The 27,065-nt window shown below is 46.6% G+C and overlaps 1 protein-coding gene across 1 annotated transcript in view; it reads right to left on the bottom strand.

Moving 5' to 3' along the window:
* Positions 1 to 20,978, bottom strand: part of LOC135394409 (beta-1,3-galactosyltransferase 1-like) — a 46,699-nt gene extending 25,721 nt beyond the window's left edge. The window contains exon 1 of the mRNA XM_064625138.1: positions 20,888 to 20,978. Coding sequence (XP_064481208.1) covers positions 20,888 to 20,897 — 10 coding nt within the window. The 5' untranslated portion in view covers positions 20,898 to 20,978. The remainder of the gene's footprint in view (positions 1 to 20,887) is intronic.
* Between the last annotated feature and the right edge of the window lie 6,087 nt (positions 20,979 to 27,065).

Raw genomic sequence — 27,065 nt, 5'->3', positions numbered from 1 at the left:
GTCGAAGCTTGCGGTAGAAGAATGCTATCGGTGTCCAGGCATCAGAACCATCCGGAAGGCGCTGCTGAAGAACAGCTTTTACAGCCGATGCGGAAGCATCAACCATTAAACAGGTTGGGGCATCTGGCCGTGGGTGTGCAAGAAGGGTGGCAAAGGCTGATGCTTGCTTGATTTCGCGAAGGCGTCTGAAGCTTCGGCAGTCCACACGAGAGGATGAGACGTCCGCGTTGCGGTACAGAGGTAACTATCAAGGGGACGCAGAATGCCGGCGCAATGGGGGATAAAGCGGCGATAGAAATAAATGAGTCCTAAGAACTGAAGAAGCTTGCATAGCGAAGTTGACTGGGGAAACTCCGTGATGGCCTTTACCTTGTCCGCGACCGGGGTAATTCCTTTGGAAGAAATTTTGTGTCCAAGAAAACCTAGAGACGAGACTCCAAACTCGCTTTTGTTGGCGTTGATTATGATGCGTGCTCGGACGGTCTGGCGAAAAGTTGGTGAAGGTGGCTGTAGTGCTTTTCGATGGAGTGACTTGCTACGAGGATGTCATCGATGGAAGAGAAGACAAAAGCCAGGTCACGGGTGACAGAATCTATGAAGCGTTGAAAAGACTGTGCTGCATTTCGCAGACCAAAAGGCCATTCGAAGGAATTCGAATAACTCGAATGGGGTTGCTATAGCAATCTTGGGAATGTGTGGTTCTGCCACGGGAATTTGATGTTAGGTTCGGACTCGTCGACCTTCGAAAACAAGGTGGTGCCGTGCAGGAAAGAGGTAATGTCTTGTATGGGCACGAGATGTGTGGCGATGCCGATAGCAGCTTTGCTACAAACCCATCTATGAAACAGATGCCACCCCAAGCAGCACACAATATTAGGCCCATATTGGCTGATCATTGGCGATACGGGTCCAATATGGGGCCCGTTTCGCAAAGATTTCCCCCATATCGCCGAGTTTGAGCCAATATTGGGAAACTCCTGGGCAGAAACATCCATGCAGAAACCGTTCATCGTTGACGACGGGCGTTTTCTACCACAGGATTCCGAAGGATTGTGCGCGAAAACGAAAGTGCATCGAAGCACTCGGCTATGGAATACGGACATCAATCAGGACGTGTTTGCTCAGCTCATTTTGCTGCCGATGTATGCGAAGGTGGGGCCCCAGAAGAAGTGTGAAAACGTCTAAAGCAAGCCGCAGTTCCGTCACCAGTGTTTCGTGCTTCACAGAAGTGACGAGCTCAACACGACGTTCGAGGTATGTATATGCATCACACGTGTATAAATTAACATATATGCATGAGCGACGTATAACATGCGTAACTTAAAACACCTTTTGTGCCCTAGCAGAAGTTTTGCACTCATGTACACCGTCGTTTGAGTCGTAACTACTCAAGTAGGACTCTCACACGTGTATGTAGGGTTCGTCACCGCTATTTGCAGCAGAATTCGTCGACATTTCGTTGGCTTAGATAAAACGAAAGAAACCTTTTTACTTGTGGTTTCGTTCTATTGAGTTTCGTCTGTATACTTTCTTGATTGCTTTCTGCTTCTCTATCTGCTATAGAATGCAAGGCGTGTTTGCAGTATTGTTTGCAGTAGTTACTTTTCTTTCAAATCTGCTTCTTCGTAAAGATGTGTTCAACAACCTACCTCCCCACTCCCACAAAACGCCCGTGGGTGCACATAATACTTCGTGAAGTATGAACATGTACTGTCATGACAATACAATGTAAATGGGGTGACTTATTGAAATGAATTGGCTTCCTTCTGCTTCATGCTATGAGAAACAGAGGAAGGCACACAGGACTATGTATATTGACACGGGCAGCACAGCGTGGCGATGGCAATGATTTAATGGACAGAATGATAATGCGCGTGACATGAGTCGCGTAAGATGAGTCCTCATTGTCATCGTCACAATACCCCCCCCCGAAGTCGTGACCTCCTGGGCACGATGGTCAATGTCGGTCGATGGTCAATGATGGTCCAGTGGGCGAAATATGAAGTGACGCTGTGCTGCCCGCAGTAGTAGCCCGGTGCCTCCATGGTAGCGGTGCAGCCTTGATGGTTGGTGGCGACGTCAAGGCACAGGGCTAGGAATGACGTTCGGCACAGATGTGGACGATGGGGCGATGGGGCGATGGGGACGCTGTGCTGCTCGCTGAAACGTCGGTGGTCCGAGGGCGGGAGCTGAGCCATCCCTGGGTGCTGCTGTCACGGGCGTCGGTTCTCAACGGGGCTGGGGGCTTCTGGTCAGGTCGGGTCATCTTTGGTCTCGTAGGTCTGTCGGCAGGTCGGGGCTGGGGTGTCGATGGCCATGGCAGCAGCAGGTCGGTTGGGGCGAGCCAGCACCTCCACCAAATGATACGGGCAGCACAGCGCGGCGATGGCAATGATTTAATGAACAGAATGATAATGCGCGTGACATGAGTCGCGTGAGATGAGTCCTCATTGTCGTCGTCACAATATATGTAAAATGACCACGGCAAGGCTGCTTCGAAATATTATAATTGTCTCCTATGTCGTAACTGCCATAAATGCACTCTTCTTTCTGTGTCCTTTTCAGATTCTGATCCCAGTGTTTTTTCCTTTATTTTCAGTTGCAAGTTCTCACCAGGGCCCACCGTAGGACCCTGTCCGCAGATCATGACATGGATGGCGTAGCCGAACAACGTAGACGGGGGACAAACACATAAGAAGTGATGATTTTCTAGTTTCTTTTTTTTTCCAAAAGAAGGGCACTTCTGATGTAGGGTGTCCGCCAATTTGGTCGAACGCCGTTTGGTCGAACATCGTTTGAACGAAGGCGTTTGATCGAACGCCGCTTGGTCGAAAGCCGTTTGATTGAAAGCCGGTTCACCGACGCCGTTTCTTAGAAAGACGTTTGTTCGAAGGGAGTTCAAAGCTGCATGCACTGTGTCGTCCGCACCTCAGTGTCCGCACCGCTGCCCCAGGTTGGGAGCAGCCGATAGTCTGTGCTTCTTCTGGGCACCCTTCTTATTGCTGGCGACATATTTAAAGGGAACGGTCTGAAACGGGATAGCCATATGTGCGCGAAAGCCACTCTAAGTCTGTGAATGCGAAGAATGAATTTTCGCCATGGTACAACGAAAGATATTAAATTAACAGCATATAAAACCTTAGTTCAACCTCGTTTAGAGTAGAGATGAGTGCGGGTATGAAAATTCGTACTCGCACCCGCACCGCACCCGCGAGACCACGACCCGCACCCGCATCCGCAGCAATATCATTGGTGCAACTCGCATCCGCACCCACCCACACATCCCGACGGGTACCCGCATACCCGCAGCCCAATGCGCACGCATGTTTCAGTTATGCCGTATGATCGTCACAACACGAAATGATTTATTGATTCTGGGTACACTGTCCGTTAGCGAGGCAATTTTTTCAACAGTCAGACGCTGTGGCAACAGTTGACATGGTTGCCAGCTTACTAACGCGAAGCAAACCAATCGTCGTGTCGAAAGATAGCCAAAATTAACCCTACGTGGCAAACATAGCGAAAGAGTGACAATAACAACAAAAACAATGGTGATGAATGGGGAGTTTAAGCGCCAGGGGCGATATCCTACCGCATTTTTATTGGCCACACTACCAATTTTTCCGGTCTCATAATCAGCCGGACTCTCGCCCTTTCTATCTCTCTCAAAGAATAAGCATAGAACGTGGTGCCAGTAAATGAAAAAGTTGTTATCATTTCGCACACCACGGAAGGACTGGATATGGAACGTCTTGCAAAATATTTTGGGCACAACGTTCGCGGTAAATCGGGTCATACACCAAAAGCCGACAGGCTGGTTTGGTGCCTGCGGATATTGTGGGTACACCCGCGTAATCCGCGGAGGCAGTGCGGGTCAACCAGCGCCTTACCCGCAACCCGCGCAGACAGGTAAATGTGTACCCGCGAGGAGCAAACTTGCGCGGATACCCGCGTGTATCCGCGGGTATACTCGCACCGCACTCATTTTTAGTTTAGAGCAGAGAGTCGAACCGAAACGTTTAACGGTCCTGTTCGGGTTTAGGTTCGGCGATAAGGGTTCGGATCTGGTTCAGGTCCAGAAGGCAATTATAATAGTTCAAACCAGTTCTTTCCAAACGGTTCGGTGCCCGAACCGGTTCAGGAACGACGGGTGCGAATGAACAGGCAGGTTAAAAGAAGCTTCTGTGTGTGTGTGTTACAGTGTTTGAAGTGGGCAGGAAGGCGTCAGTGGTCATTCAGGATTTTGAAAGAGTTTGTGCGACATCAAAGACAAGATTAGTAGCGGTTACAAGAAGAGCATACCCATGAATTACTGGTTCGGGTTGACTTTCCCCGCACGTAGCTCTGGCCGCGGAATCTCACCAGGAATATCTGTCAACCAAGCCTGCTACCTTGGCCTTAGTCATTTAAGTAATTGAAATTATTCGTTACCAGTCAGGATCGCGAATACGCGTTAATCAAATAACGACGCTTCATGGTATGTAGCTGGATTGGAATAGTTCGATCGTGAGCTCGGGGACTTTATGTGTAAAGGGCACGTTATTGTGTCAGCACTGACCGCCGCCGTGGTCGGCGTTAGCGTGAAGTGTCTGTGAAACAAAGACAAAGCAAGTGTAAACAGAGAGTTCGACTCATTTTAGACCCACTGGCGAGTTTTAGATACTGTGTCAGTACGGTCGTTTTTGCTTCTTTTATTTTAAATCCACAAAGAAAGCCAACTTGGCATGTTCTTTTCATTCTGACCAGCATGAGTGTGGCAGGTGCTTTACTTTCTAGTACCCTAGGCAGGCGGCAAACTTAATGCTTTAAACGGAATGACAGTAACTTCATCTCCTGAGCAACCATCGTCTTGAATGACTGCGTTTTTTCAACACGCCCAGGCTTTCAACAAGCCAGGAGAGAACGACGCCACACAAGATTATAGTTGGTGAGGAGGTGAACTTACCGCCGTTCCGTTTCATTAAGTGTGGCTAGCGTATAAGGAGCTTATGTAAGTTCACACGCGCATACGTTGGGAATATGCTGCAGCGTTGTATACACGAATACGTGCTAGAGCTGAGCTCAGGTAGTTTGTTTTCGCAATGCATTACGTGCAAGAGAACAGAAGAAGAAAAGGAAAAAAACGAAGGGGAGAATATTTGAAAGACCGAAGGTCGCACAGCCGACGACATATACGTCGGTTGGTCCGCGTATTGTATTTATATACAGGATGCCTGCGATAACGGTAGAGATTATCTCGAAGACATAGCGCTGTCAAAGAAAAACTGACAGGCTTTTGTTGCAAACGGACTGATCTTGAAATGCAGCGCCAGGACACCCTGTGTATAGCTGACTCTGACTAGTATATTATTATAATATGTCACTTAATGGCTACTACCCAGAACTGTCCCTAATGTCCTGTTGACCTTTAATTCTTATATATATTTATGTGTATGTCTTAGACGTTAGTAGTCCTGGCACTTTTCAGTTACTATCTGTTGCTATTTCGTGACTCGAGAAGATCCAAATCATTGTTGCAGGGCACGACTTTTTCGGCAAGAAAGACGATGTCTACGAAGCTAATAAATGAAGAAAAAATACGAAAAATAGTTTTTGTGTTCATGCACAACATCCAAAGTTTCGCACTTAATTCCGTGTGAACCGTTATTTGAACCGGAAACCGGTATTTTTTTACCGGTTTAGTTCCGGTTCAGCTCCAAGATGGCGTCGACTCTTTCGGTTCGGTTCAGTTCTGGTTCGGCCAAAAATAACGGTTAATAACGGTTTTCGGTTCGGGTTCGGGTTCGGTTCGACTCTCTGGTTTAGAGTAATGCATCTGCAGCCTGGAATCACTACACATACACGCTATCCGAAAAAATAGAGAAAGTACAAAGATCTGCTGCCCTGCTTATCTTGTCTAGGTTTCGAAATACTTCTTCGGTTACATGTCAGTTGCAAGAACTAAATTTAGGTTCACTTGCACATAGGCAAAAGTAAATAAACTAAAACTGTTCTTACTCCAATACAATGGTCAGTTGATTACAAACAATAATACATTGTTAAAATTTGTCCACATTCGACAGGAATGAATCATCAAACAATGCCATTTATTTATTTTTAATTCATTTGCCAAAATGTTTAATACTTGACATCAATTGTTATTTGACATAGGGTTGGGGGTATTAACAAGTATGGCATGTTTAGTCACTATATGTCAGAACGGAAAAACCTATAAGGGTGTCGAACGGGTTAAGGGTCAACAACCCAGACCCTTGGACTGCTTTTTGGACAGAAAAAAGTGGGTTAGCACGAGGAATGTGTTTACAGGCAAGCGGATTACACACAGTTAAATGTTCCTTAGGATAACGGCATTTACAACTGCAACTTTTTTTTGTCATTTTCGATACTCCAAGTGAACCAATAAAAAAAATCGATCAAATGACCGCTGCTGTTTCGATCAAACGGCGTTCGATGAAATGGCTTTCGACCAAATGTCCCACGTTTGATCAAACGGCTCTCGACCAAATGGCGTTCGATCAAATGTCCCGGAACCCTGATCTAGATCAAACTGAGGACGACCCCTTTAGGTGTATTTCGGGGTACTGCAAATGAACTTCATTTCAGATACAAACTCCCAAATCACAGTGTACATCTAGTCCCAATTATGTTATTATTACAGCTTCTGGATTTCAACATCAATTATGCACCCTCGCACGTACGCCGGCTGTCCACGCCAAGGTCAAAGTAACGTGCTTCACTATAGAGAACTATAGTTCTCTGGGACTACCTGCACCTTTGAACAAGACGGGCACTGCACCAGTCCTTCGTTTTTAGGGCGATGTACGAGGGGCGTTCAAGTCAAACCGGGACTTTTCATTTTTCGCAAAAGTCAAATGAACTTACAAGCGAGAAATTCGTTTTATTTTTGAACGTAATCTTCAGCTGCTATGACGCACTTGCTGATACCAGCAGCGTAGAAATCCTACCGGCGCGTATCAGCCATGATCGAACCGCATTCTTGACCTCGTCGTCGCAGCTGAAGTGGCGGCCCCCAAGGAACGCCTTCAGTGGCCCGAAGAGATGAAAATCGCTGGGGGCGAAGTCTGGACTGTAAGGGGGATGGGGCAGCAACTCCCAGCCAAGTTCCTGTAAGGTGCGTGTCGTGAGCTGCGCGGTATGCGGGCATGCATTGTCCTGTAGGAGGAGGATTCCTTTGTTGATTAGGCCCGGCCGCTTTTGCTTCAGCGCCTTATGCACATCCCTGAGAACCTTGTAGTAATATGCACTATTGATGGCCCAGTGGTACACTGGGCAGAAAATCAACATGAACAACGCCAGCCTTGTCCCAGAAAACCGTGGCCATGACCTTCAGCGCCTTATGCACATCCCTGAGAACCTGGCAGTAACATGCACTATTGATCGCACTATACGCATTATTCATATCGAGACATTTTATCCGTCGGACCTTGAGGATCAGGCGCTCCACAAGTTGGATGTTCTCAGGAACTGTGACACTGGGCTCAGAGCCGCCCCGGCCGGGATCATCCTGCACTGATGTACGGCCGTCTTGGAACCGTTTGCACCACTCAAACGCTTTGCTGCGGCTAAGTGTATCGTGGCCATACTGAGCCTGAAGTCTTCTGTGAATTTCAGGTGACTTTACGCCTTCATTCACGAGAAACTTTATGACAATTCGCTGTTCGATGTGCGCGCTCACCTCGTTGTCGGCCATCTTGTCCAGAACGTGTCTTCTGTTTTGCACAAACTTTTGGACCACCACGTGATGAACGCGGAGGCCTGTCGCGTGCGAAAATGACGAAAAAGAAGTAGCGCGAGCCATTTGTACACTCAGGAGACAGAAAGACCCGGTTTAACTTGAACACCCCTCGTAGTATTGTTTTTGTAACGCGACGCAACGTGGTGAGTTAGCACACCCTGACGGGAGGAATCATGTGCTACGTGACCTTCTGACGCCATCCACTGCTGCTGATGGCCCAATAAGGTCGAAACAGCTGTCCAGTACTGACGTGTCGACGTTTGAGCACTTACAAACATATGCTATGCGTACAGCCAAAGAGCTCCGGCTCTTTTTTCCCCAAATATACATCACTGGCTTTGCACTGGGCTTTCAGTGGTGAGTTAGCACACCCTGACGGGAGGAATCACGTGCTACGTGACCTTCTGACGCCATCCACTGAAACGTTGCCTGCCTGCGTACTGCTGATGATGGCCCAATAAGGCCGAAACAGCTGGCTAGTACTGGCGTGGTGACGGCTGAGCACTTACAAACATATGCTATGCGTGCCGCCAAAGAGCTCCGGCTCTTTTCTTACCTCATATACTTTGCACTGGACTTTCAGGGGTGAGTTAGCACACCCTGACGGGAGGAATCACATGTTACGTGGCCTTCTGACGCCATCCGCTCAAACGTTGCCTGCCTGCGTACTGCTGATGATGGCCCAATAAGGCCGAAGCAGCTGTCCAGTGCTGGCGTGGTGACGGTACAAACAAATGCTATGCGTGCAGCCAAAGAGCTCCGGCTCTTTTTCCCCCTAATATACGTCACTGGCTTTGCATTGGGCTTTCAGTGGTGAGTTAGCACACCCTGACGGGAGGAATCACGTGCTACGTGACCTTCTGACGCCATCCACTCAAACGTTGCCTGCCTGCGTACCGCTGATGATGGCCCAATAAAGCCGAAACAGCTGTCCAGTACTGGCGTGGCGGCGTTTGAGCACTTACAAACATATGCTATGCGTGCAGCCAAAGAGCTCCGGCTCTTTTTTTCCCTAATATACTTCACTGGGTTAGCACTGGGCTTTCAGTGGTGAGTTAGCACACCATGACGGAAGGAATCACATGCTACGTGACCTTCTGACGCCATCCACTCAAACATTGCCTGCCTGCGTACTGCTGATGATGGCCCAATAAGGCCGAAGCAGCTGTCTAGTACTGGCGTGGCGACGTTTGAGCACTTACAGACATATCCCAGACAACAAAACGTCATCCCACAAACGGCCCAGGGATATTCCTCTATGGATATTCAATATCCCCCCTGCATTCCAGAAATGTCCGTGGGTTGGCATATGCATGTCCCAGTGGTAGGCCTTTGGACATTCCCAGCAATATCCCACGAATGTGTCACGTGGATGTTAATGGCCCTTAATGTACCTACCGTTATTTGATGTGTCCGCACCACCAGACAGTGCTCGGTGCAGAAGTCCCAGGCGTTTCGTACATTTCGCTGCATTTCTCGATCGCCACGCCGACTTGCACACACATGAGGACAAATGATGAGTGTAATAAAAAAGTGCTAGCCGAATCGAGTCAGTGTGTAGTGCTCTGGCAAATTTTATTTACTACGTCCAATTTTCAATTACACTCAGTTTGCGTGCCAGAGGTATGACTGGATGACACTCTCTACCTCGAAAGCGTTTACTTCTCGGAGCCTTCTGTTTCCCTCACCGCATCTGAGATATGAAAAGAGAGAGAGAAAAAAGCATGTCTGTACATACGTATACATGGTTGTCGTTTTTATCCGATTTTTAAACACATAGGTGCTGAAAGCTGCACAGGTACCATTTCTTGTAGTTTCTTCACACATGAAATACGGCACCTGCCAAATTACGTCAAACTGAGGCAAACCTAAAGGCAAAACAACCTGTGTTGAGTGCAGGGAGAACTGCCTAGAACGATCATACGCTGTGACGCAATAATTCGCGCCCGTACTCGAAACTGTTATACAGACCGACTACAAAAACCATGCCTGTGCAGTTTTCGTACCTGTTTCATACAGATTCGATATTATTGTGTAAAAGAGAATGCAACCTGCTTTGAATATTTAGCACAATCGTGCTATTGCTTAGCTTTCAAACATCCTGACGGAAAGGAGCAGGAAGTTCTTAAAGCGAAAATGATACCAACAAACAATAACAATAAAACAGTAAGAAATATTACTGACAATGCAATGCCACCACTACTGGCTTCATAGGAGGTCAGCAAGAGACGCCGTAACGAATGAGGCTGCACAGTCGATATAAGAGCATATCTAACTATGAAGCATTTCGGTATTTGTGAAAAAGTTCATATGGGAAGCACAGACGGCAATGCTTACGCTTATTAACGCCAGCGGTCACTTGTTCCAGTAAGGACCGCACCCAGAAACGCCTACAAGAGAGGTATATTTGAGAATTAACTTCCTGTTGTAGCCAGACAAGCCACAACAAGCGTCAGTGTGTACTGGAGATCTGAAAACGAAACAGCGCTTGTGGGGTGGGCACACACTATATGCATATATAGTGTGTGCGTTCATAGTGCGTCTCCATTTCAAACCTATCGCATTCAATCGCATAAAGGACCGCACCCAGAAACGCCTACAAGAGATGTATATTTGAGAATTAATTTGCTGTTGTAGCCACACAAACAACACAACAGCAAGCGTCGTGTGTACCTCTAGACGAAACCGCGTTTGCGTTCATAGTGCGTCTCCAATTCACACCCATTGCCTTGAATTGCGGAACGCAATATCACTGTGTTAGTTACTACGTTATTACCCAGCAGTAAACCCGCACTGACTCTACCTCATAAGGACACAGTATTTCTTCGCTAGCATTCCTATAGCGGCAGAAGATTGTTTGAAAATTGACACTCTGAACAATGTGGTTACGCCTTTATGTAAACAAACACTGCATTTGCTTTCTAAGGCTCTGTATCTGTGCGTCATGTATACGATATAGTATGGAATACTTACTTTCACGAAAGACGAAACCTCTGCGTTTGCGTCGTAATAAAGCAGTCCAACAGCCGCGTCCACTCCCGCGTTTCACATCAACCAGCTTTCAACTGACTGAACACTGAACTGCGTCTTGACTTGGCTTCGTCGCCGAACAGGCAACCGCCGTTCGTCTTCCGGCTCGAAAATTGTCATGTGAGTACCGCCCGCGCGAACCCCACCACTTGCCCCTCGACATTTCCTTCCCCCACAGGAGTGAAAGGCCCGACCGCGGCGTTCTCGGTGCATTTTTTGGACATATCTTTGTGGATGCTACCGGAAATGCCGTCTTCGGCAATCTCCGAACATTCTTTGGATATATCTTTGCGGGCCTTCACATGGAATGCCGGCTTCGGCAATCTCTGGATATTGTTTGGACATATAAATTTTGTCGTGGTTGTCTGGGATGCTATGCGTGCAGCCAAAGAGCTCCGGCTCTCTTTTCCCCTAATATACTTCACTGGCTTTGCACTGGGCTTTCAGTGGTGAGTTAGCACACCCTGACGGGAGGAATCACGTGCTACGTGACCTTCTGACGCCATCCGCTCAAACGCTGCCTGCCTGCGTACTGCTGATGATGACCCAATAAGGCAGAAGCAGCTGTCCAGTACTGGTGTGGCGACGTTTGAGCACTTACAAACATATGCCTGCGTAGAGGCATCTCCAAAGGATACTGAGGCTGTGCTCCGTGATCTTGACCGTGATCTTTTTTGTGTGGGCCCGTACGAAACATCCATGAAAAGCCTTCATTGGGTCCCCAGTACTATATCACCCAAAAACTTAAACACGCTCCTAGACCTAGAGTACAAAGGAGCGAAACACTTTCGTGACGGTGACGGACATACGCCTTTATCCATTGTCATTAGAGACTATAACAACCGACATTTGCGCCTGAATGAAACGACCGATCCGACTGACGCGTATGAGATTACGAGTTGTAAAACGCGGGATTTCGCTGAAACGACCACACGCTCCGAGACGTTTCGTTTTATTCTGCAGCTACGACAGATTGGCGTCGCGAGGCATGGTGTCGGCTGTTTGTATCAGTTGTACCAGCTGAGTTACAGAGCATGTTACAGTGGGATTGCCAGACGCTAACTACTGTTTCGTACAATGTCTATCGTCTCCGGGAAGTTGCTGGATATAACGACGTATTGAGTAGGGCATTGCACACGCTTCAACGTCCAATCTTGCCGTGCTGCTTGGCATTTGGTACACGTACCCAATACGGGTTCGTCCCATTTTCTACATTTTCAGCCAGTATTGGGTGAGCATAGGCAATATGGGGCCCATATTGCCATTTTCCACATATTGGCTCAAACTTCGCCATAAGAGCTCGTATTGCCAAGTGAGCCAATAAGGCGGAAGTCATGGCAAAATGACTTCCGCCAATGCTCAGTCAATATGGGCCCAATATTGTGTGCTGCCTTGGATGTTATTTGTTCTACGGCTATATGTAGACCATATTACCCAGTTGCATCCAATATTATTCGGTTGATGGCTCTATGTAGACCATGTTGCCCACTTTCATCCAATATTATTTGTTCTATGGCTATATGTAGACCATATTGCCGACTTACAGCCAGTATTATATGGTCGACGGAAATATATGTAGATCATATTTCCAACTCTCATCCGACGTTTTTTTTTTGTCTGTTGCCCTTCCCCATGCTCGGGGACACGTTGTTCATCGTCCAGTGTACATCAGCTCGCTTGCACTTCACTTCTATGTTTAACGTTATTTGGTCGACGTCTATATGTACATCATATTGCCCAGTTGTATCCAATATTATTTGGTCGGCGAATATATGTAAACAATATTAGCAGTTTCCAGCCAACATTCGTTGGTCGACAGCTATATGTAGACCATATTGCACAGTTGCACCCAATATTATTTGGTCGACGGCAATACATGTAGACCATATTACCAGTTTTCAGCCAATATTCGTTGGTCGGTGGCTATATGTAGACCATATTGCCCATTTTCATCCAATAATGTTTGATCACCGGCTATATTCGGACCGCATTGCTCGCTTCCATCCGATATTGTTTGCTACTCGGCTATATGTAGACCACATTCCCATATTCAAGAAAGATCGCCTGTTTCATGGCTATATGGCAACCGAATTTCCAGTGACCAGCGATGGTTGATGGCAACCTTGAATCAACATTCCCATGCAGCAACGATTATTGGAAGAATAATGGTAAACGTGGTCCTATATAGGACTGGTACTTTCAGTGTCCCGACAGCAATGGACCAGGGTAGTGTGGTGCCTAGGTAGTCAGATGATGTGGACACCATTCAAAAGTTTTGGTTCGCAGCTGCAAGACTGTTGATTGAAGATGGGTACCTCAATGATATTACGCATGGTATTGTAGCAGCACTAGTGCCATCGGATGATGGCAGCTCAGTTTGAACGTGAGCGCGCAGTATAACAGAATAACACGTTGAATTGAAAGAGTGTGCTATAACAAATTGTGAGTGTGAATAACAAATTGAAAGGGTGTGCTAGAAAGACAGGTTACCAAACAGGCCTGCATCTGCCGCATACATGAAGAAGTAGTGTGTAATACATACGAAAAAGTAAACAGAAGATACGGTGCACCTGTGATGATCAATCCTTGGCCCCAACTTCTACTGAACTCTGCTATTTGGGACAAGAGGTCAGCACTCCGCGTCAGCGAGGGGTCAGGTACCACGCACGCACTTGTGACTCATGTTCGCCCTATTCCAGAACAGCTCCTTGTTTGCTCAGATTACAAGAGAAAACACTGATAGAACATAACATGGTTGCTGTCCTGAACAAGGGAAGACAAAACCGTTTATATTTCTCTTGTTTACTTTGTTTCAGGTTTCTCAGCTCTGTTAAGTATTGCAAAGCATATGTAAGTCTGAAAACCCCAATTTCTCCCCAACAACAACAACAACAACAACACAACAACAAATAAATTCATGATAATGAATGGGAAATTCGCCACATAAGGTGCGGCCCACTACCCCAAGGCACAATGGGCAGGATGAGATGTGTCCTGATGATGAGGTGATGAACGATGCTAAATAGGGTCGATAGTCAGTGGAGTCAGTAAGACATCAGAACGGTAGGCAAAACCACAGCACACAAAAACACACACACAGCACACAGGTACGCAGGCACATCATAGGGTAGAGAGGAGACCAGTGTCCCGGAGAAAAATCTTGAAATACTCAAGAGCTTGGCGATGGTCGATCTGGTTAGACCAAGGGCCGAGAATGGTTGCCAATGTGAATGGTGCAGCCGTGATCGACTGCAGGCGACACTGTAGGCGCTGTTCTTTGGGAGATGTAAAGATGGCAGTCGAGGAGCACATGCTTGGTATCCGCCAAAACAGCACAGCGAGAGCAGAGCATGGGCGGTCGATCAGATGCTTGAAATGGGGGGTGAATGCAACCCCGAGACGAAGCCTGTGTATCAGCGACGCAAAATGGCGAGGCACACGCGAAGGCATGGTGAAGCCAAAGTCAGAGTCCACTTCACGCGTCAAAACTCTCGATGGAACGTCCCGAGACCATTGCGCATGTGCGAGAGACCACATCATTTAGGAAGGCTCGCCTGTCGGCTTTGGGGAGCGTAATCCGTACGCTTGATCGGGAATGATACGCAGCTGCTGCAGCCTCGTCAGCCTCTTCATTGCCGCGGATGCCGCATGTGCAGGAACCCATTTGAAGTAGACAGAGTGCCCGCTGATCTCAAGACGGCTTAGTTCCTCCAGTATGTCCACAACCACAGGCGCAAGTGATCCACGAATATCCATGTTCGCTGTACACTGGAGAGCTGCCTTGGAGTCGCAGTATATCACCCAGCTGCTGATAGCGGCGGATGGAATGTGCTTGAGGAAGAACAAAATGGCATGCAACTCTGCAGACATGGATGGAGGTGCGGTGCGAGAGACGGTATGCGTGACACGACGACATAGTCGGAATTGTAAAGGCAGCAGTGAAGCACTGTAAGTTGGTCGACCCATCTGTGAATACTGCAGTGTGCGAAGGGTAACGGCACTGCATCATGTCTAGGGCAAGTTGTTTCAACACGGGTGCTGCAACGTGATCCCTCTTGCTCCTGAGCCCAGGAATGGTAGTAGAGATCGAAGGTATCGAAAAGACCCACAGAGGGGACCTGGGGACGACTGATCTACCAACAAAAGCCGGTAGCAACGGCTTTACAGCAGCCATGCAGCGAGAAATGTTGCTATGCCTCCGCCTTTTGAGCTTCGAAACCAAGGGGTGACGACAGTGTTCCGCGACGAGGCGTAAATAATGGCGCACAGTTTCTCTGAGACGCAAGACCTCTACTGGCAGCTCGCGGGCCTCAGCCACCAACATGCGCGTTTCGGCGGCGCGGGGTACACCGAGGCAGATCCTCAAGCTTCTGGCCAAAATACACCGAAGCCTCTGTTCAGAAGTTCTTGAGATGCCGTGTAAGACCAGGAGGCTGTAGAGAATGGTTCCCCGAACCAATGCCCCATGAATCGATAGGAGCGCTTCCTGATCAATCCCCCACGCAGGGCCAGCGAAGTGAGAAATGACATTGGTCCAGCGTTGAACTTTCGCTTCCAGGTACCTGATATGGGCGCTCCACGAGAGATTGGCATCCAAGATAACACCCAGGAATTTATGGCACTTCACTTGGCTGAGTGGCCTAGCGAAAGAGGGAAGGCGCTCATGCGTTTCCGCGTGAACGGAAGCAATGTCTAATGAGTCTTCTCAGCCGAGATGTCCATGCCAGCCTTGGTGAAGTAATGCTGAACAGCATCCAACGAGTTTTGAAGGCGGCGTTGAATCGCTGGCCTTGACTTACCGATGGTCCAAACGCACACATCGTCTGCATATACAGAGAGCTGAACTTTGCGATGAACGCAACGCTTGATATCAGCCATAGCCAAATTGAAGAGGATGGGACTTAATACACTTCCTGGAGGAACGCCTTGGGGCAAAACTGTTTTTTGCGTGTCACGGTACAAAGTGCGGACGAAAATGGTTCTGTTGGACAAGAAGTCAGTCACCCAGCCTCCCCAACAACGTAGAGCAATAAAAATGAAAAACCTCGGTGTATATTTTGAGCACTTTTGCGTCTGCAGTGCTATTATGTGAATTAAATGTTTTGACAAGCCCGTTGTGTAAGCTGACTCACTTTATCGTGACTAAAGAACGAAAATCCAAAAGGGCTGCCAGGTACACGTACACAGAGAGAAAAAAAGGGGGGAACTGGTGTACCGAAGAGGGGAGGAAAGAAAGGGGGGGGGTGACGTTTCGAGCGAAGGCTCTTCTTCAGACTAGAGGGACGGAATGTTTTTCTCTCTTATCGTGACTAAGCAGCACAAGAACGCGGACAAAGAACGAAGACAGGGCGACTCTCAACAGTAGCAGTCGTCCTGCCTTCGTTCTTTGTCCTCGTCCTTGTGCTGCTTAGTCACGATGAATGTACACCAACCTTCCCGCCTCCACACACTGACTCACTTTATTTCGTACAATTTCTATTTACAGGGCTGTTGAAGGTAATTTTGAAAAGTATCTCAGTCACAGTATTACCAGAGACTCTTCAAAAATAGTTTGGTTGTTACATGGTTTTACAGTATGGAAAAGTATCAACATATCTGACGTGTGCAAATTACAATTGCAAGGAAAATAATATTAGAGAACCAGCCATTTAGCCATTTTATAGCACTGTTTAGTTAGCCTGGACTTCCACCTGATATTATCAAGTATCTAAAACGGTGAACTCCTCAGTTGGCCTAAATACACTGATGAAAATGCATATAATCTTCTACTCGCCATGCAATACAAGAAGTGAATATATTCTGACGCTTACGCAGTTACTTTCCCTAATACTGATAGTTAAAAACATGGCATCCATCAGAAACAGCCGAACAGCAGCAGGATTTGAACCATTTGAGGCATGTGTTGTGTTTGTCCCTTTGTGTATTCCAGCCTCATAACAGGTACTTTCCATTGTAATAATAATTTATGTCGTGTAACCACTTGGAAAGAAAACGGAAAATGAATGAGTAAATAAACTTGCAACGAGGAAGAACTGAAAATGTGCCGGCAACAATGCCTACTTATATTTCTACAAGTGTGGAAGTGCAAACACCCTTGCAGGTACATGATTGGAAAGCAACCTAACAGCATACACAGCACAAGCAATATCCATCTTGTGAACTGCCTATAAGAGATATAGCGGAATTTCCTGCAGTTGTAAATGTTTTTCTTTCAGCATTGCGCTTAAGTAGCATGTAACAGAAGTATGCATCAAAATAAAAGCAAATACGAGTTTGTAAAACTCACTTGTTAACATCGCAACCACGTACGTTCTCATACTCCTCGCTCTCTTGGATGTAGGTGCACGACACTTACATGCGCCTTGGTGTCGAGGCACAGTATTAAAAAAATATTCGTCGTTGGTGGTGATGTTGCCTGCTTTCCACATACGTTCTCTACGTTACGAAAGCACCAAGTCTGACCCACCGTATCAACTGGTTTGCCCTACCCGAAGGAACACCTGCACGACGAGAAGACATCGCGCTTTTTTCGTCTCACATAAGTGTTTCTCCTCGATACATGTCGATTTCAGTCACAAGTCCGTGTTCGCGGCACGGTTAGCTCTTGCCACCTTATTCTCTTGGTAAGGACGGCGGGGACTGAGCCGATTCTGTGGAAGATTCAGATGATTCTGCCGCGACGCACAAACTTTCAGGCATGCTATCGTACGAACATAAGCGTGACAATTCGAGAATGCGAAGTTCTAGTGCGCTCAGAATCGGAAGGTGCGCCAGTGTCAACGCAGTTGCCCACAACTGTTTTCGGTTTCGCCGGACTTACAACTGGGAGCCCGCGTATTGCATGCGTCCTCGACAGATGGCGTGGTGATGAAAGAGTTGCTAGAGTTCCTAGAATACAGACAGGAACCCTAAGAGTTGTCAGACTGACAGTTTCCCACCAGCTCAATGGACAAGCAGTGTTTTGCACATTTGAACATTACAAGTTACAAGCTTCCCGATGAACATAAAGTTTCGATGGGTTCATATTCACTTTTTGGTCGTTTTAAATCAGCTGGCTATTGAGGAGTTCTTTCCGTAGGATTTAAAGGATGAACCTAAGCGCTCTCTTTCTCCGATTTGTTGTCCCATAGGTGTCCCAAACTGTACTAGCATGCTCAAGAATCAATCGACATACGTCTCGTAAGCCGCCTATTTAGTTTGAGGGTTGCGTGCTTTAAATGTCTTCTCAGAACCCAAAGTTTATTTGACTGAAGCTAAACTTTAACTAAGATATTTGACTAAACTCTGATTGGATCAAAGTTTATTTGACGCTTTCCGGCAGATGGTCTTAACGTGAACATTTCATTGCAAGTCGTACATACATACATGGCATGACTGATGGACGTTGTAATTAGAACTCGGAGGTTTTCTCGTACGATATACAGTCAGAACGGGACATTTCTTTATATTCAGGTTCATCTCCCAGGATGCGCGCCGGTCGCTAAAGTTGTTCAAGCAATCGTTTAGTTTTCTCTGATCTTCTCTATTCGTGATATTGGAATACGTTACCAGTCATCGGAAAACAATGAAAGTTTAACTGGTAGGCCTCCTTTAATGTAACTGAGATATATAAGAAGCAGTAGGGGACCCCAAGACTGAACTTTGTGGTACGTCCAACGCAACACGCCGTACATCAGATGCAAAGTTTCCAAATGTGACATACCGTTTTGTTAGGCAAAAATAATCTCTTAGCCAGTTCCGTATTTTATCATTTTGCAATGGGGATTCTAGTTTGAACAACAGTCTATAGTGTGAGACAAAATCAAACGCCTTGGAAAGGTCCAAGAATATTACATCCACTTGTCCATTCTGATTTATGACCAACGCGATGTCGCGCACCGTATCTAACAATTGTGTTGTTGTCAACCCATTCCAAATCTATGTTGATATTGACTGAATGATGGGGTAACTTCGCCAATAATCCTGGTGGTTACCGTGGTACAGGAGGCATCTCAGTGAAGACTACTGAGGGATGCACGGATGTTTTCTGTGGGGGTAGTTCTCTTAGACTACCAATCCCAGAGCAAGAGGGTTAGCACACCCCTCCCCCACCATCATCTGTCCCCTCCCTCTTTCACCCTCCCCTCTTCTTCCACCCCAGTGTGCACCGAGCCGCCACTACAGAGCAAGCTGACCGCACCTTCCCCCTACATCACCTCACCCCACCCCACCAGATACTGACTGAATAAATTGACTCGTTCAAGACACGAAATAGTGTGAGTGAAAATTATATGTTTAAGAATCTCACTACTTGCGCGCAATAGCGATATTGGCCGATGGTTTGAATGATCACACATTTGTTCTCGACTTATGCACTGGAACTATTTTAGCAATTTTCGGTTGATGGGGCACAGCACCACTGGATAGTGGTTGTTGAAATTGAAAAATAAAAATTTACTCGCCCATTCGGCATACCTCCTTAATAATATGTCAGGTAGGTTATACAGACCTGGGCCTGTTTTGGGTCGAGCTTTTTATTATTATTATGATTGGCGGTGGTGACGAGAACGGCTTGCCGTTGTTGACCTCACTCATGTGGGAATTGTGGGCAATATCATAAAGCGATGAGAATACATAGGGCCCACGAATCACGCAGAGACAATCACACATTCAACCGTTTTGCTCCAAGGACGAAACCTGATAGGAAATTAAAAGATAATTGTGTTAAACACCCTGTCGCTGGCCTGACGAGTGAACAAGAAGACCAGAACTGCCACGTGGTTAGGGTAGCCAGTCCGGATATTGCGGGTTTGAGAGCCACCCTTTTTTATATATTCATCTTGCATTCATGCACTACCCCTTCCAACAAAAATATACGAAAAGATCCGTCAACAGCGAATTATCGATGTATAAAGCTCGTTATTTGCGGACAAGGATATGTTACACAGTCACAGCATCTTGGACGGTCAAATTGATGCAAGTGGGAACATCACTGAGCTGTAAAAGCCACATTGAGTCACATCCGATGAATTAATGCAGCGTTTTGATGAGAGGTATTTCGTGGCATCCAGAAAGCGAGCACTCGGTCAACTCTCGCTTGGATAGATGTGAAGGAAATGTCAGTTGCCCATTGGCAGGAAGTCAGAGGTCGAAGAATGGATCGACGGTCACCTCTCAGCAATGCAATACTGTAGAAATACGGCCTCGGAACCTGTTTACTTTACTTTCCACAGTAACTTTACTTTTCACAGTGCAATACTCGTCCGACTGCTGGAAGGAACATTTGCTTCCGCGTTGCTGCCGGCCTAGTCATTCCCCACGACACCACCATTGGATGGATAACTCTTGTGTAACCTACCTTATGCGCGTGTCTGATTCCACCTAATGATTTTTTCTGTTCTTTTTAACGCGGCATGCATTCTAAGAAGATGAAATTTGCCGATCAAAGAAGAGCAAATCTGATGAGCGCGCCCTCTTCTACGGCAGACGTGTTCACCTTTTGCGTTTCCTCTCCACATCCTTTCGCAGATAAACAAACAAAAAAAAGGACATTGACAAATATTTCCATTGCTCTGAGCGGGGCCAAAATATTAGCTCCTACAATACCTGCAATAAATGAAAACTAAGAAAACGGCTAGACTTTCCTAATTGTTGAATAGAATGCGCTTTCAGTGTGCATTAAAGGTTCGAGAGTTTGAAATCAATTACCATGTAACCGGCTTCTGTGTAGTCACGGAAATAAAGAAAAATGAGATATCATGGAGATGTTTGCTACATAAACATGGATGCCGTGACACTTAAAGTGATCTTTAAACATTCTGTGTTTCAAGTCGATGTGGTTCTGGGGCGGCAAGGAAATTGAATACAACAAGAAAAAGAGGTGTGAAACCGTTGACGTGTTAAAAGGAAAGACAGAGTAGCGAGCCTTCTGAGTAGCGAACACGTCACATTCATACTGAACCGAGAGCGAAAAGCACACCGGGCGAGCTCTGTGTTTTTGCTCTCCGTTCAATATCTTTCCACCCTGATGTCATATTCATCGTTTCCAGTCCAGAAAGAGTCACGTTTGAGCGTAAAGCTTCTCAATAATTCCTAAATTACACTAAAAGAAGAAATACTCACAGGTTAGCATTCCAATTGTGTCCCTTATTCGTAGATATTCCTAACGCCAAAAGCGATGCCGTGGTTGTTCGTGTGCTACGTGACAGTGGACTCCGACCACCGGACCTGATAACGGGCGCGATTACGCAGGCGTTATTGAAAAGACTGATTATCTTCAGTGAGCTGTCGTTCCGATATAGTGGAAAGAAACGCGTCGAATAATGCACCATACTCTGAGCCTGGCAGGGTTTTGTATGCTCATATCCTCACCGGCTTTCGATGTTACTGGTCAGCTCCGGGGAAAATTCGTTGCGACAGATCGTACCAAAAACGAGCAGGTACAAAGGTTGGTGCCCAGTGAATGTACCTTCAAAATAGTTTGAAGGAATACCTTGTACCTACAGAAAAATCGATTTTTTCCTTTGCCGTCCTTCGTCCGCTTGAGCTTTCGCTTTGACTCTTCTCGGCTTGCTTATTTGCTCGCAGTTTCGCAATTGCCAGCAATCGCCAAGCTGAAAGCGAAATGGCGAAATCATAGAGTTAATATAGGAAGACTGTAGAGAACGTATATGGCACGCCGTCAATAGGATTCCCCTACCCCGAGCGTGACCGACCGGGCGCCGCCAACCGTTGGTCATGGACAGTGTTAGACGAATTTCTTCCCCCTAACTGCCTTGCTCCGTTTTGTTGCCAACCCTGTGCAGTCACGTGGGATAGCAAAGGGGGAAACTGGCCGATGGAGGGCACAACGTTTTTTTTTTTTACTTCCGTGTTAGCGCCGCGAAGCAACGGCGTACAAACGTGGACAGATGGAGAGAGGACAGGAGGAAGGAATGGGGGACAGAGATGTTAGTATGCGTCCTGGGCCGACTCCAGGGGGAACTGTGCCGACATTCGTCTGGAAAGTCTTCGGGAAACCCAGGGAAAACCTCAGACAGCACAGCCGGTGACAGGATTCGAACCCGTGTCACCCCCTAGTCTTGGCGTGGAAAGCAGCCACCCTAACCACTATGCCACGGTAGCAGGTAGGGAACAACGTCTAGCGTAAGAAGCGAGGCATCCCGTGTAATTGCGTTCAGTACGTACGAACCTTTGAGATACGAGCAGAATTGAGTAGTGCTATTGGAATCTCAAGGTAAATCGCTCTCATATCAAACGTGAATCATATTTTATCTGTGAGATTGTCTGCGACACCACCAACCCTTTGCTTTCCACCGACACGGATGAAGATGTTAGCGCCTATCGACGTGTTGAAGTGGCGTCTGTATGCTTTGCGGGCGAAATCAATAAATCGTTACCCATCGTAACGAAAGTAGGCATGTATTTCTGAAGACAACAGTAATCCAAATATGAATAGACACAGTAAACCGTCACCTTCATGCTGCTCTGCGAACCAACGCGAACCGGAAATGGCAAGAACGAAACCACCCGCCATTTCATGCTCTGGTCTGTCGAGTTTTGTGATAATAAAGTGACGAACGAACGACTGCATACAAGCAAGTGATGTAGTGGGAAAGTATTCACTGCTTATTTGTTTAACAAATACATATGAGGTACGCACATAGTACGCCGAATTTAGATAGCAAGTGATGAATTTAGGAAAACGAGCGCATCAAGTTTAGCGGAATGAAGCAGCCAACGGAAGGCAACGCCTTCCATGACCAACGGATGGCAGCTCCCTTGTGGTCCGATAGATGGCAGCTTCCTTGAGCGGGTCCGACCCCCCTTAGCGAAATCGCTGGGCGAAATCGAGAGGCGTCCGTACGTAGGAGCAGTGGCGTGACTAGCGGGGTGCAGGGGGTGCGGTCCGCAACGGGTGACTGGACGGAGGGGGGTGGCGCGTCGCTCCAGTACTTCCACTCCTTCCCTTTCTCTGCGGCGCGATAACGCAAACACCACAAGCCTTCTGCGACTATGTGTACTTTTTTTTGCGTGTGGTATGATATTGCTCTACGTATATTGTGTGTCGCCAGGTATGGAGAGGGAACCTTTGGGATGGGATAGGATGACGCAAAGAGCTCCCGCACCGAGTGACGCATACATGACGCCACTGCGTACGAGCACCGTTCTCTTCGTTAAATATTGATCGTCATCGTTTCCTTTTGGCTGGTCAGTACACACAACTTCGTCTATGTAGTGTCAGTTTGTGAGAGCTCTGTGTGAATGCCGTGCTCCTCGCTGTACAAGCAGGTACGCTAAAAACAAAGCTGTTTCGTACCAATTTCCCAATTGATTTCGTGCATGATTCGGTGGTACTAAACCAGTGATTGAATTCACTGAACTTATCAAGGCAACAGTAGTGTACGCTCGAAGCATTTTGCGCCAGAATGTAACGAGGTCGTTTACCTGACGGTCTATTCGGACTCGAAAAGTCATTGAAAAGGGTTGCGGCACCTGCCTTGTTCGACGACGACGACAAAGAAAATAGCATCCCAGTAAGCCATAGATGTCCAGGCGATGTCCGGGTAATATCCCGATCTGGATGTTTGGATATCCAGGGATTATCTCAGAGAGCCCGTAGATGTTGCATGTACGTCCTGGCGACTATGGTTTGTCCCACTTTTTCCACAATACAGGAACATCCCAGAGACGTAACTTCGGGATATTGGGATATTCACACGACGTTCTCAAATCCTTGATTTTAATTAATTTTTTTTTTTATTTAACTATAATGCCAGCCAACTGAGGTCGGCCAAGGCATGAATGTACATACATCATTCAACGTACAACAACATTTCACTAAGTCGTATATGTAGCATGTAATCTATCACAAAAAGACTGCGACGACTGGGCACATACAACACTGTTTGGAAGAGCATTCCATTCAATAGCGGTGCGGTGAACGAAAGCATACTGGTAACAATTCACCCTCGGTCGAAAAGTGTCTACATGCCGGCAATGGCGAATTCTGCTCTGTTGAGTGGAACTCAGCGAAAACAAATTTCGATAATCAATTTTCAATTCGCCAGCTAAAATCTGAAAAAAACATCTTCAGTCTATGCAATTTCCGACGGTGTGCCAACGGCTCAATACTAACCTGTTTGTATAGAGCAGTAACAGATGAACGCATATCGTATGAGCCGCAGATAAAGCGATGGGCGAGCCTTTGCACGCGTTCCAACTTCGTAATATTGGACACTGTGTAAGGGTCCCAGACCACGTCAGCATACTCAAGGATAGGGCGGACGAGTGATTGGTACGCTGCTAATTTTGTCGTACGGGTACTGTGTCGCATGAAGCGTCTAAGGTACCAGAGACGCTTACTTGCTCTTCTCGTGATGTAATCCACATGGTTATTCCAAGGCAGGTCTGAAGATATAACTCCGAGATACTTGTAAGTATCGACAACACGGAGTGGCACGTTACTTAGCGAATAGGAGTAAGAAAGGGGGCAGCGTTTGTGTGTAATTGTCATTTGAACACACTTAACCGGATTCAGATTCATCTGCCATTCCGTGGCCCATTCAGATATGCGATCCAGTGAGTCATTAAGTACTACCTGATCTTGCACAGAGTTTATACTATTGAACACAATGCAGTCATTTGCATACAATTTGCAATGTACTGATACACGTCTGACTAAATCATTAATGAAAATAAGAAAAAGTACGGGACCGAGGACGGAACCCTGCGGTACCCCGGAGCGCACTTCTGCCCTGGACGAACAACAACCATTGACGACAACAAATTGCGACCTATCCTTCAAGTAAAATTATAACCAATTAACTAAGCGTTCGTTATTGATAATATAAGACAACTTCTTCATAAGTTTAACATGGCAAACATGATCAAGTGCTTTCGATAGATCCAAAAACAGAACATCAACCTGACCATTATTATTCAATACGTCGGCTAGTGTGTGAACAGTTTCAATTAGCTGGGTAATAGTTGAAAACCCACGCCTGAATCCATGCTGAGCATTGGTGAAAAAACCGTCTTGCTCTAGATAACAGATTATGTGATTACAGACATAATGTTCTATTAGCTTGCTGCAAACCGGTAGTAACGAAACCGGTCTGTAATTGAGAGGACACAAAGAGTTCCCGGACTTAAAGACAGGTACAACGTGTGCACACTTCCACTGTGTTTGTATCTTGCCTAGACACAAGGATTTGTTGAAAAGCAAACACAGGTACTTGGCACACCACATCGGGAACCGTTTTAAAAATGCAGCAGCCAGGTCACCTTGACACTGTGATTTTTTTTTTTTTCAGACAGATTTAACAATGACACCAAAATTCCTTCATCAGATATAACAAGATCAGGAATGAAAACAGTCTTATCAACAATAGTCAAGTTCGTGTCTCCATTGTCTGTTATAAAAACATTTGAGAAGTAATCGTTAAAAACATTCGCTATAAGCCCTGGATCATCGGTCTCGACATTATTATGCGTGATCCGATTAATGCATGATTTCGGACCTCTTAGGTAACGCCAGAATTTTTCGGGACTTTCTTTAAGGTAATTATGCATGGTAACATTAAAAAATCTAAATTTGGCAGACTTAATCTCTGCCCTCAGTAATTGTTTCAATCTAGATAGACATGCGCTGTCAACCTTACGTTTCCGCATTCTGGAAATCCGCCTCTTTAGCTGTAAGACCTTTCGAGTGATCCAAGCGTTATTTTGCCGCACTTTCTTAACTCTGTATGGTACGAACAGCTGCACACACGTGTCAACAAGACCCTTGAAAGTTATCCAGGCCTCGTCTATGTTATCGCAATTGCCCAACATGTCCGCGAAACCGTCAAAATTGAAAGCAAGGTAGTCGATAATACTTGTATCATCAGCGTGGTTAAAGTCATAGAAGGCTTTAAAGGCAGGGGACGAGCAGACACGTTGTGCCAGTTCGCATGAAATAGACACTATACGATGATCTGATATGCCATCATGTATATTCACGGAAAAGGGCTTGGAGGCGATTCGAGAAGATAAGAAGACAAGGTCCAGAATAGATCCACCGCTTTGCGTGATACGTGTCGGACTGTGGACAATCTGGGACAACATTGACGAGAATATAAAATCGGCAAAAAATACTGTATTAGCACAAGCCCACTTAGAGGAGTACAACTGTCCCAGTCGACACAAGGCAGATTAAAATCTCCGCCTATTATAATAAAAGGATGAGTAGAACAGTACTGAGAGTAGAAACGAGCCAGTGAAGAAAGAACACTAATATCAGAGTTAGGAGCCCTATACACCACGCCAACAATCATCTCCCCAAACGGAAACAAAACTTTCACCCAGAGTGATTCAACGTTTTGAATTTCAGGCATCGGGCTATATTGAACTTCTTTTCTGAGAACAATAGCTACTCCACCACCCCTGCTGGACCTGTCCTTTCGTAAAAGGACATGAGATGGGGGAACAATCTCTCTATCCTGGACATTCTCATGAAGCCAGGTTTCAGTTATCAAAAGTATATCAGGGTTATATACCAACAGTATCATTTCTATTTCTTCGGTTTTGTTAACCACGCTGCGGGCGTTTATCGTTAGTATTTTGAGTCTTGCGTCATCATTGGTTGGGATCGAATCTGCCTCGAAAAATCCTGAACAGGCAGCCTTCAGGCCAAATCTCTGGCGTATTAATCATTTCAAAATCTTCAGCGCTAGTGGTCAAACAAAATGAGGAATAAGTATTTACCCTCGTTCTGAGTTGCACACAACGGAAGGCTTTGTCACCAAGTGCAGAGCGTGCCACATTATTAATATCGTCAGTTGTAGTTGACGGGTTCAAACGCGTTACAAATAACGACCTTTCTGGCGGCGGGCGCTGAGCGACTCTCAGAGTCGATGACTTTGCCGTACCCACAGATGGCGAGGGATGACGTGGAGGACCACGAAAGTCACTGTTGTCACTGTTTGGATTCTGTGTACGAGGCGCTGATGGCCGGTGTAATTGGCGAGAAGACACCCTCGTGAACGCGGCACTGTCGAGCGATACATGAGGGCTGTCACGGTTGTCACGGGTTGAATTCTGTGCACTAGGCACAGATGGCTGACGAGAAGACAACATAGGGAACGCGGAACTGTCGAACGGTACTTTAGGGTTGCGGACAGCTGAAACGGATTGCGACGTGCGGCGTTGTAGAGCACCAGAGCCATTATCTTCTTGGTCTTTGGCTACCGAGTTGTCCCTCGTAAAACCGGGAATTGTACAATTTCCAGCGAAGACGTCCGCATATGAAGCTCTGTTG

The sequence above is a fragment of the Ornithodoros turicata genome, chromosome 5 (assembly GCF_037126465.1).
Source record: "Ornithodoros turicata isolate Travis chromosome 5, ASM3712646v1, whole genome shotgun sequence".
Classification (NCBI taxonomy): domain Eukaryota; kingdom Metazoa; phylum Arthropoda; class Arachnida; order Ixodida; family Argasidae; genus Ornithodoros; species Ornithodoros turicata.
Note: the sequence above shows the minus strand (reverse complement) of the source record. Positions and strands in the feature narration are given on the sequence as shown.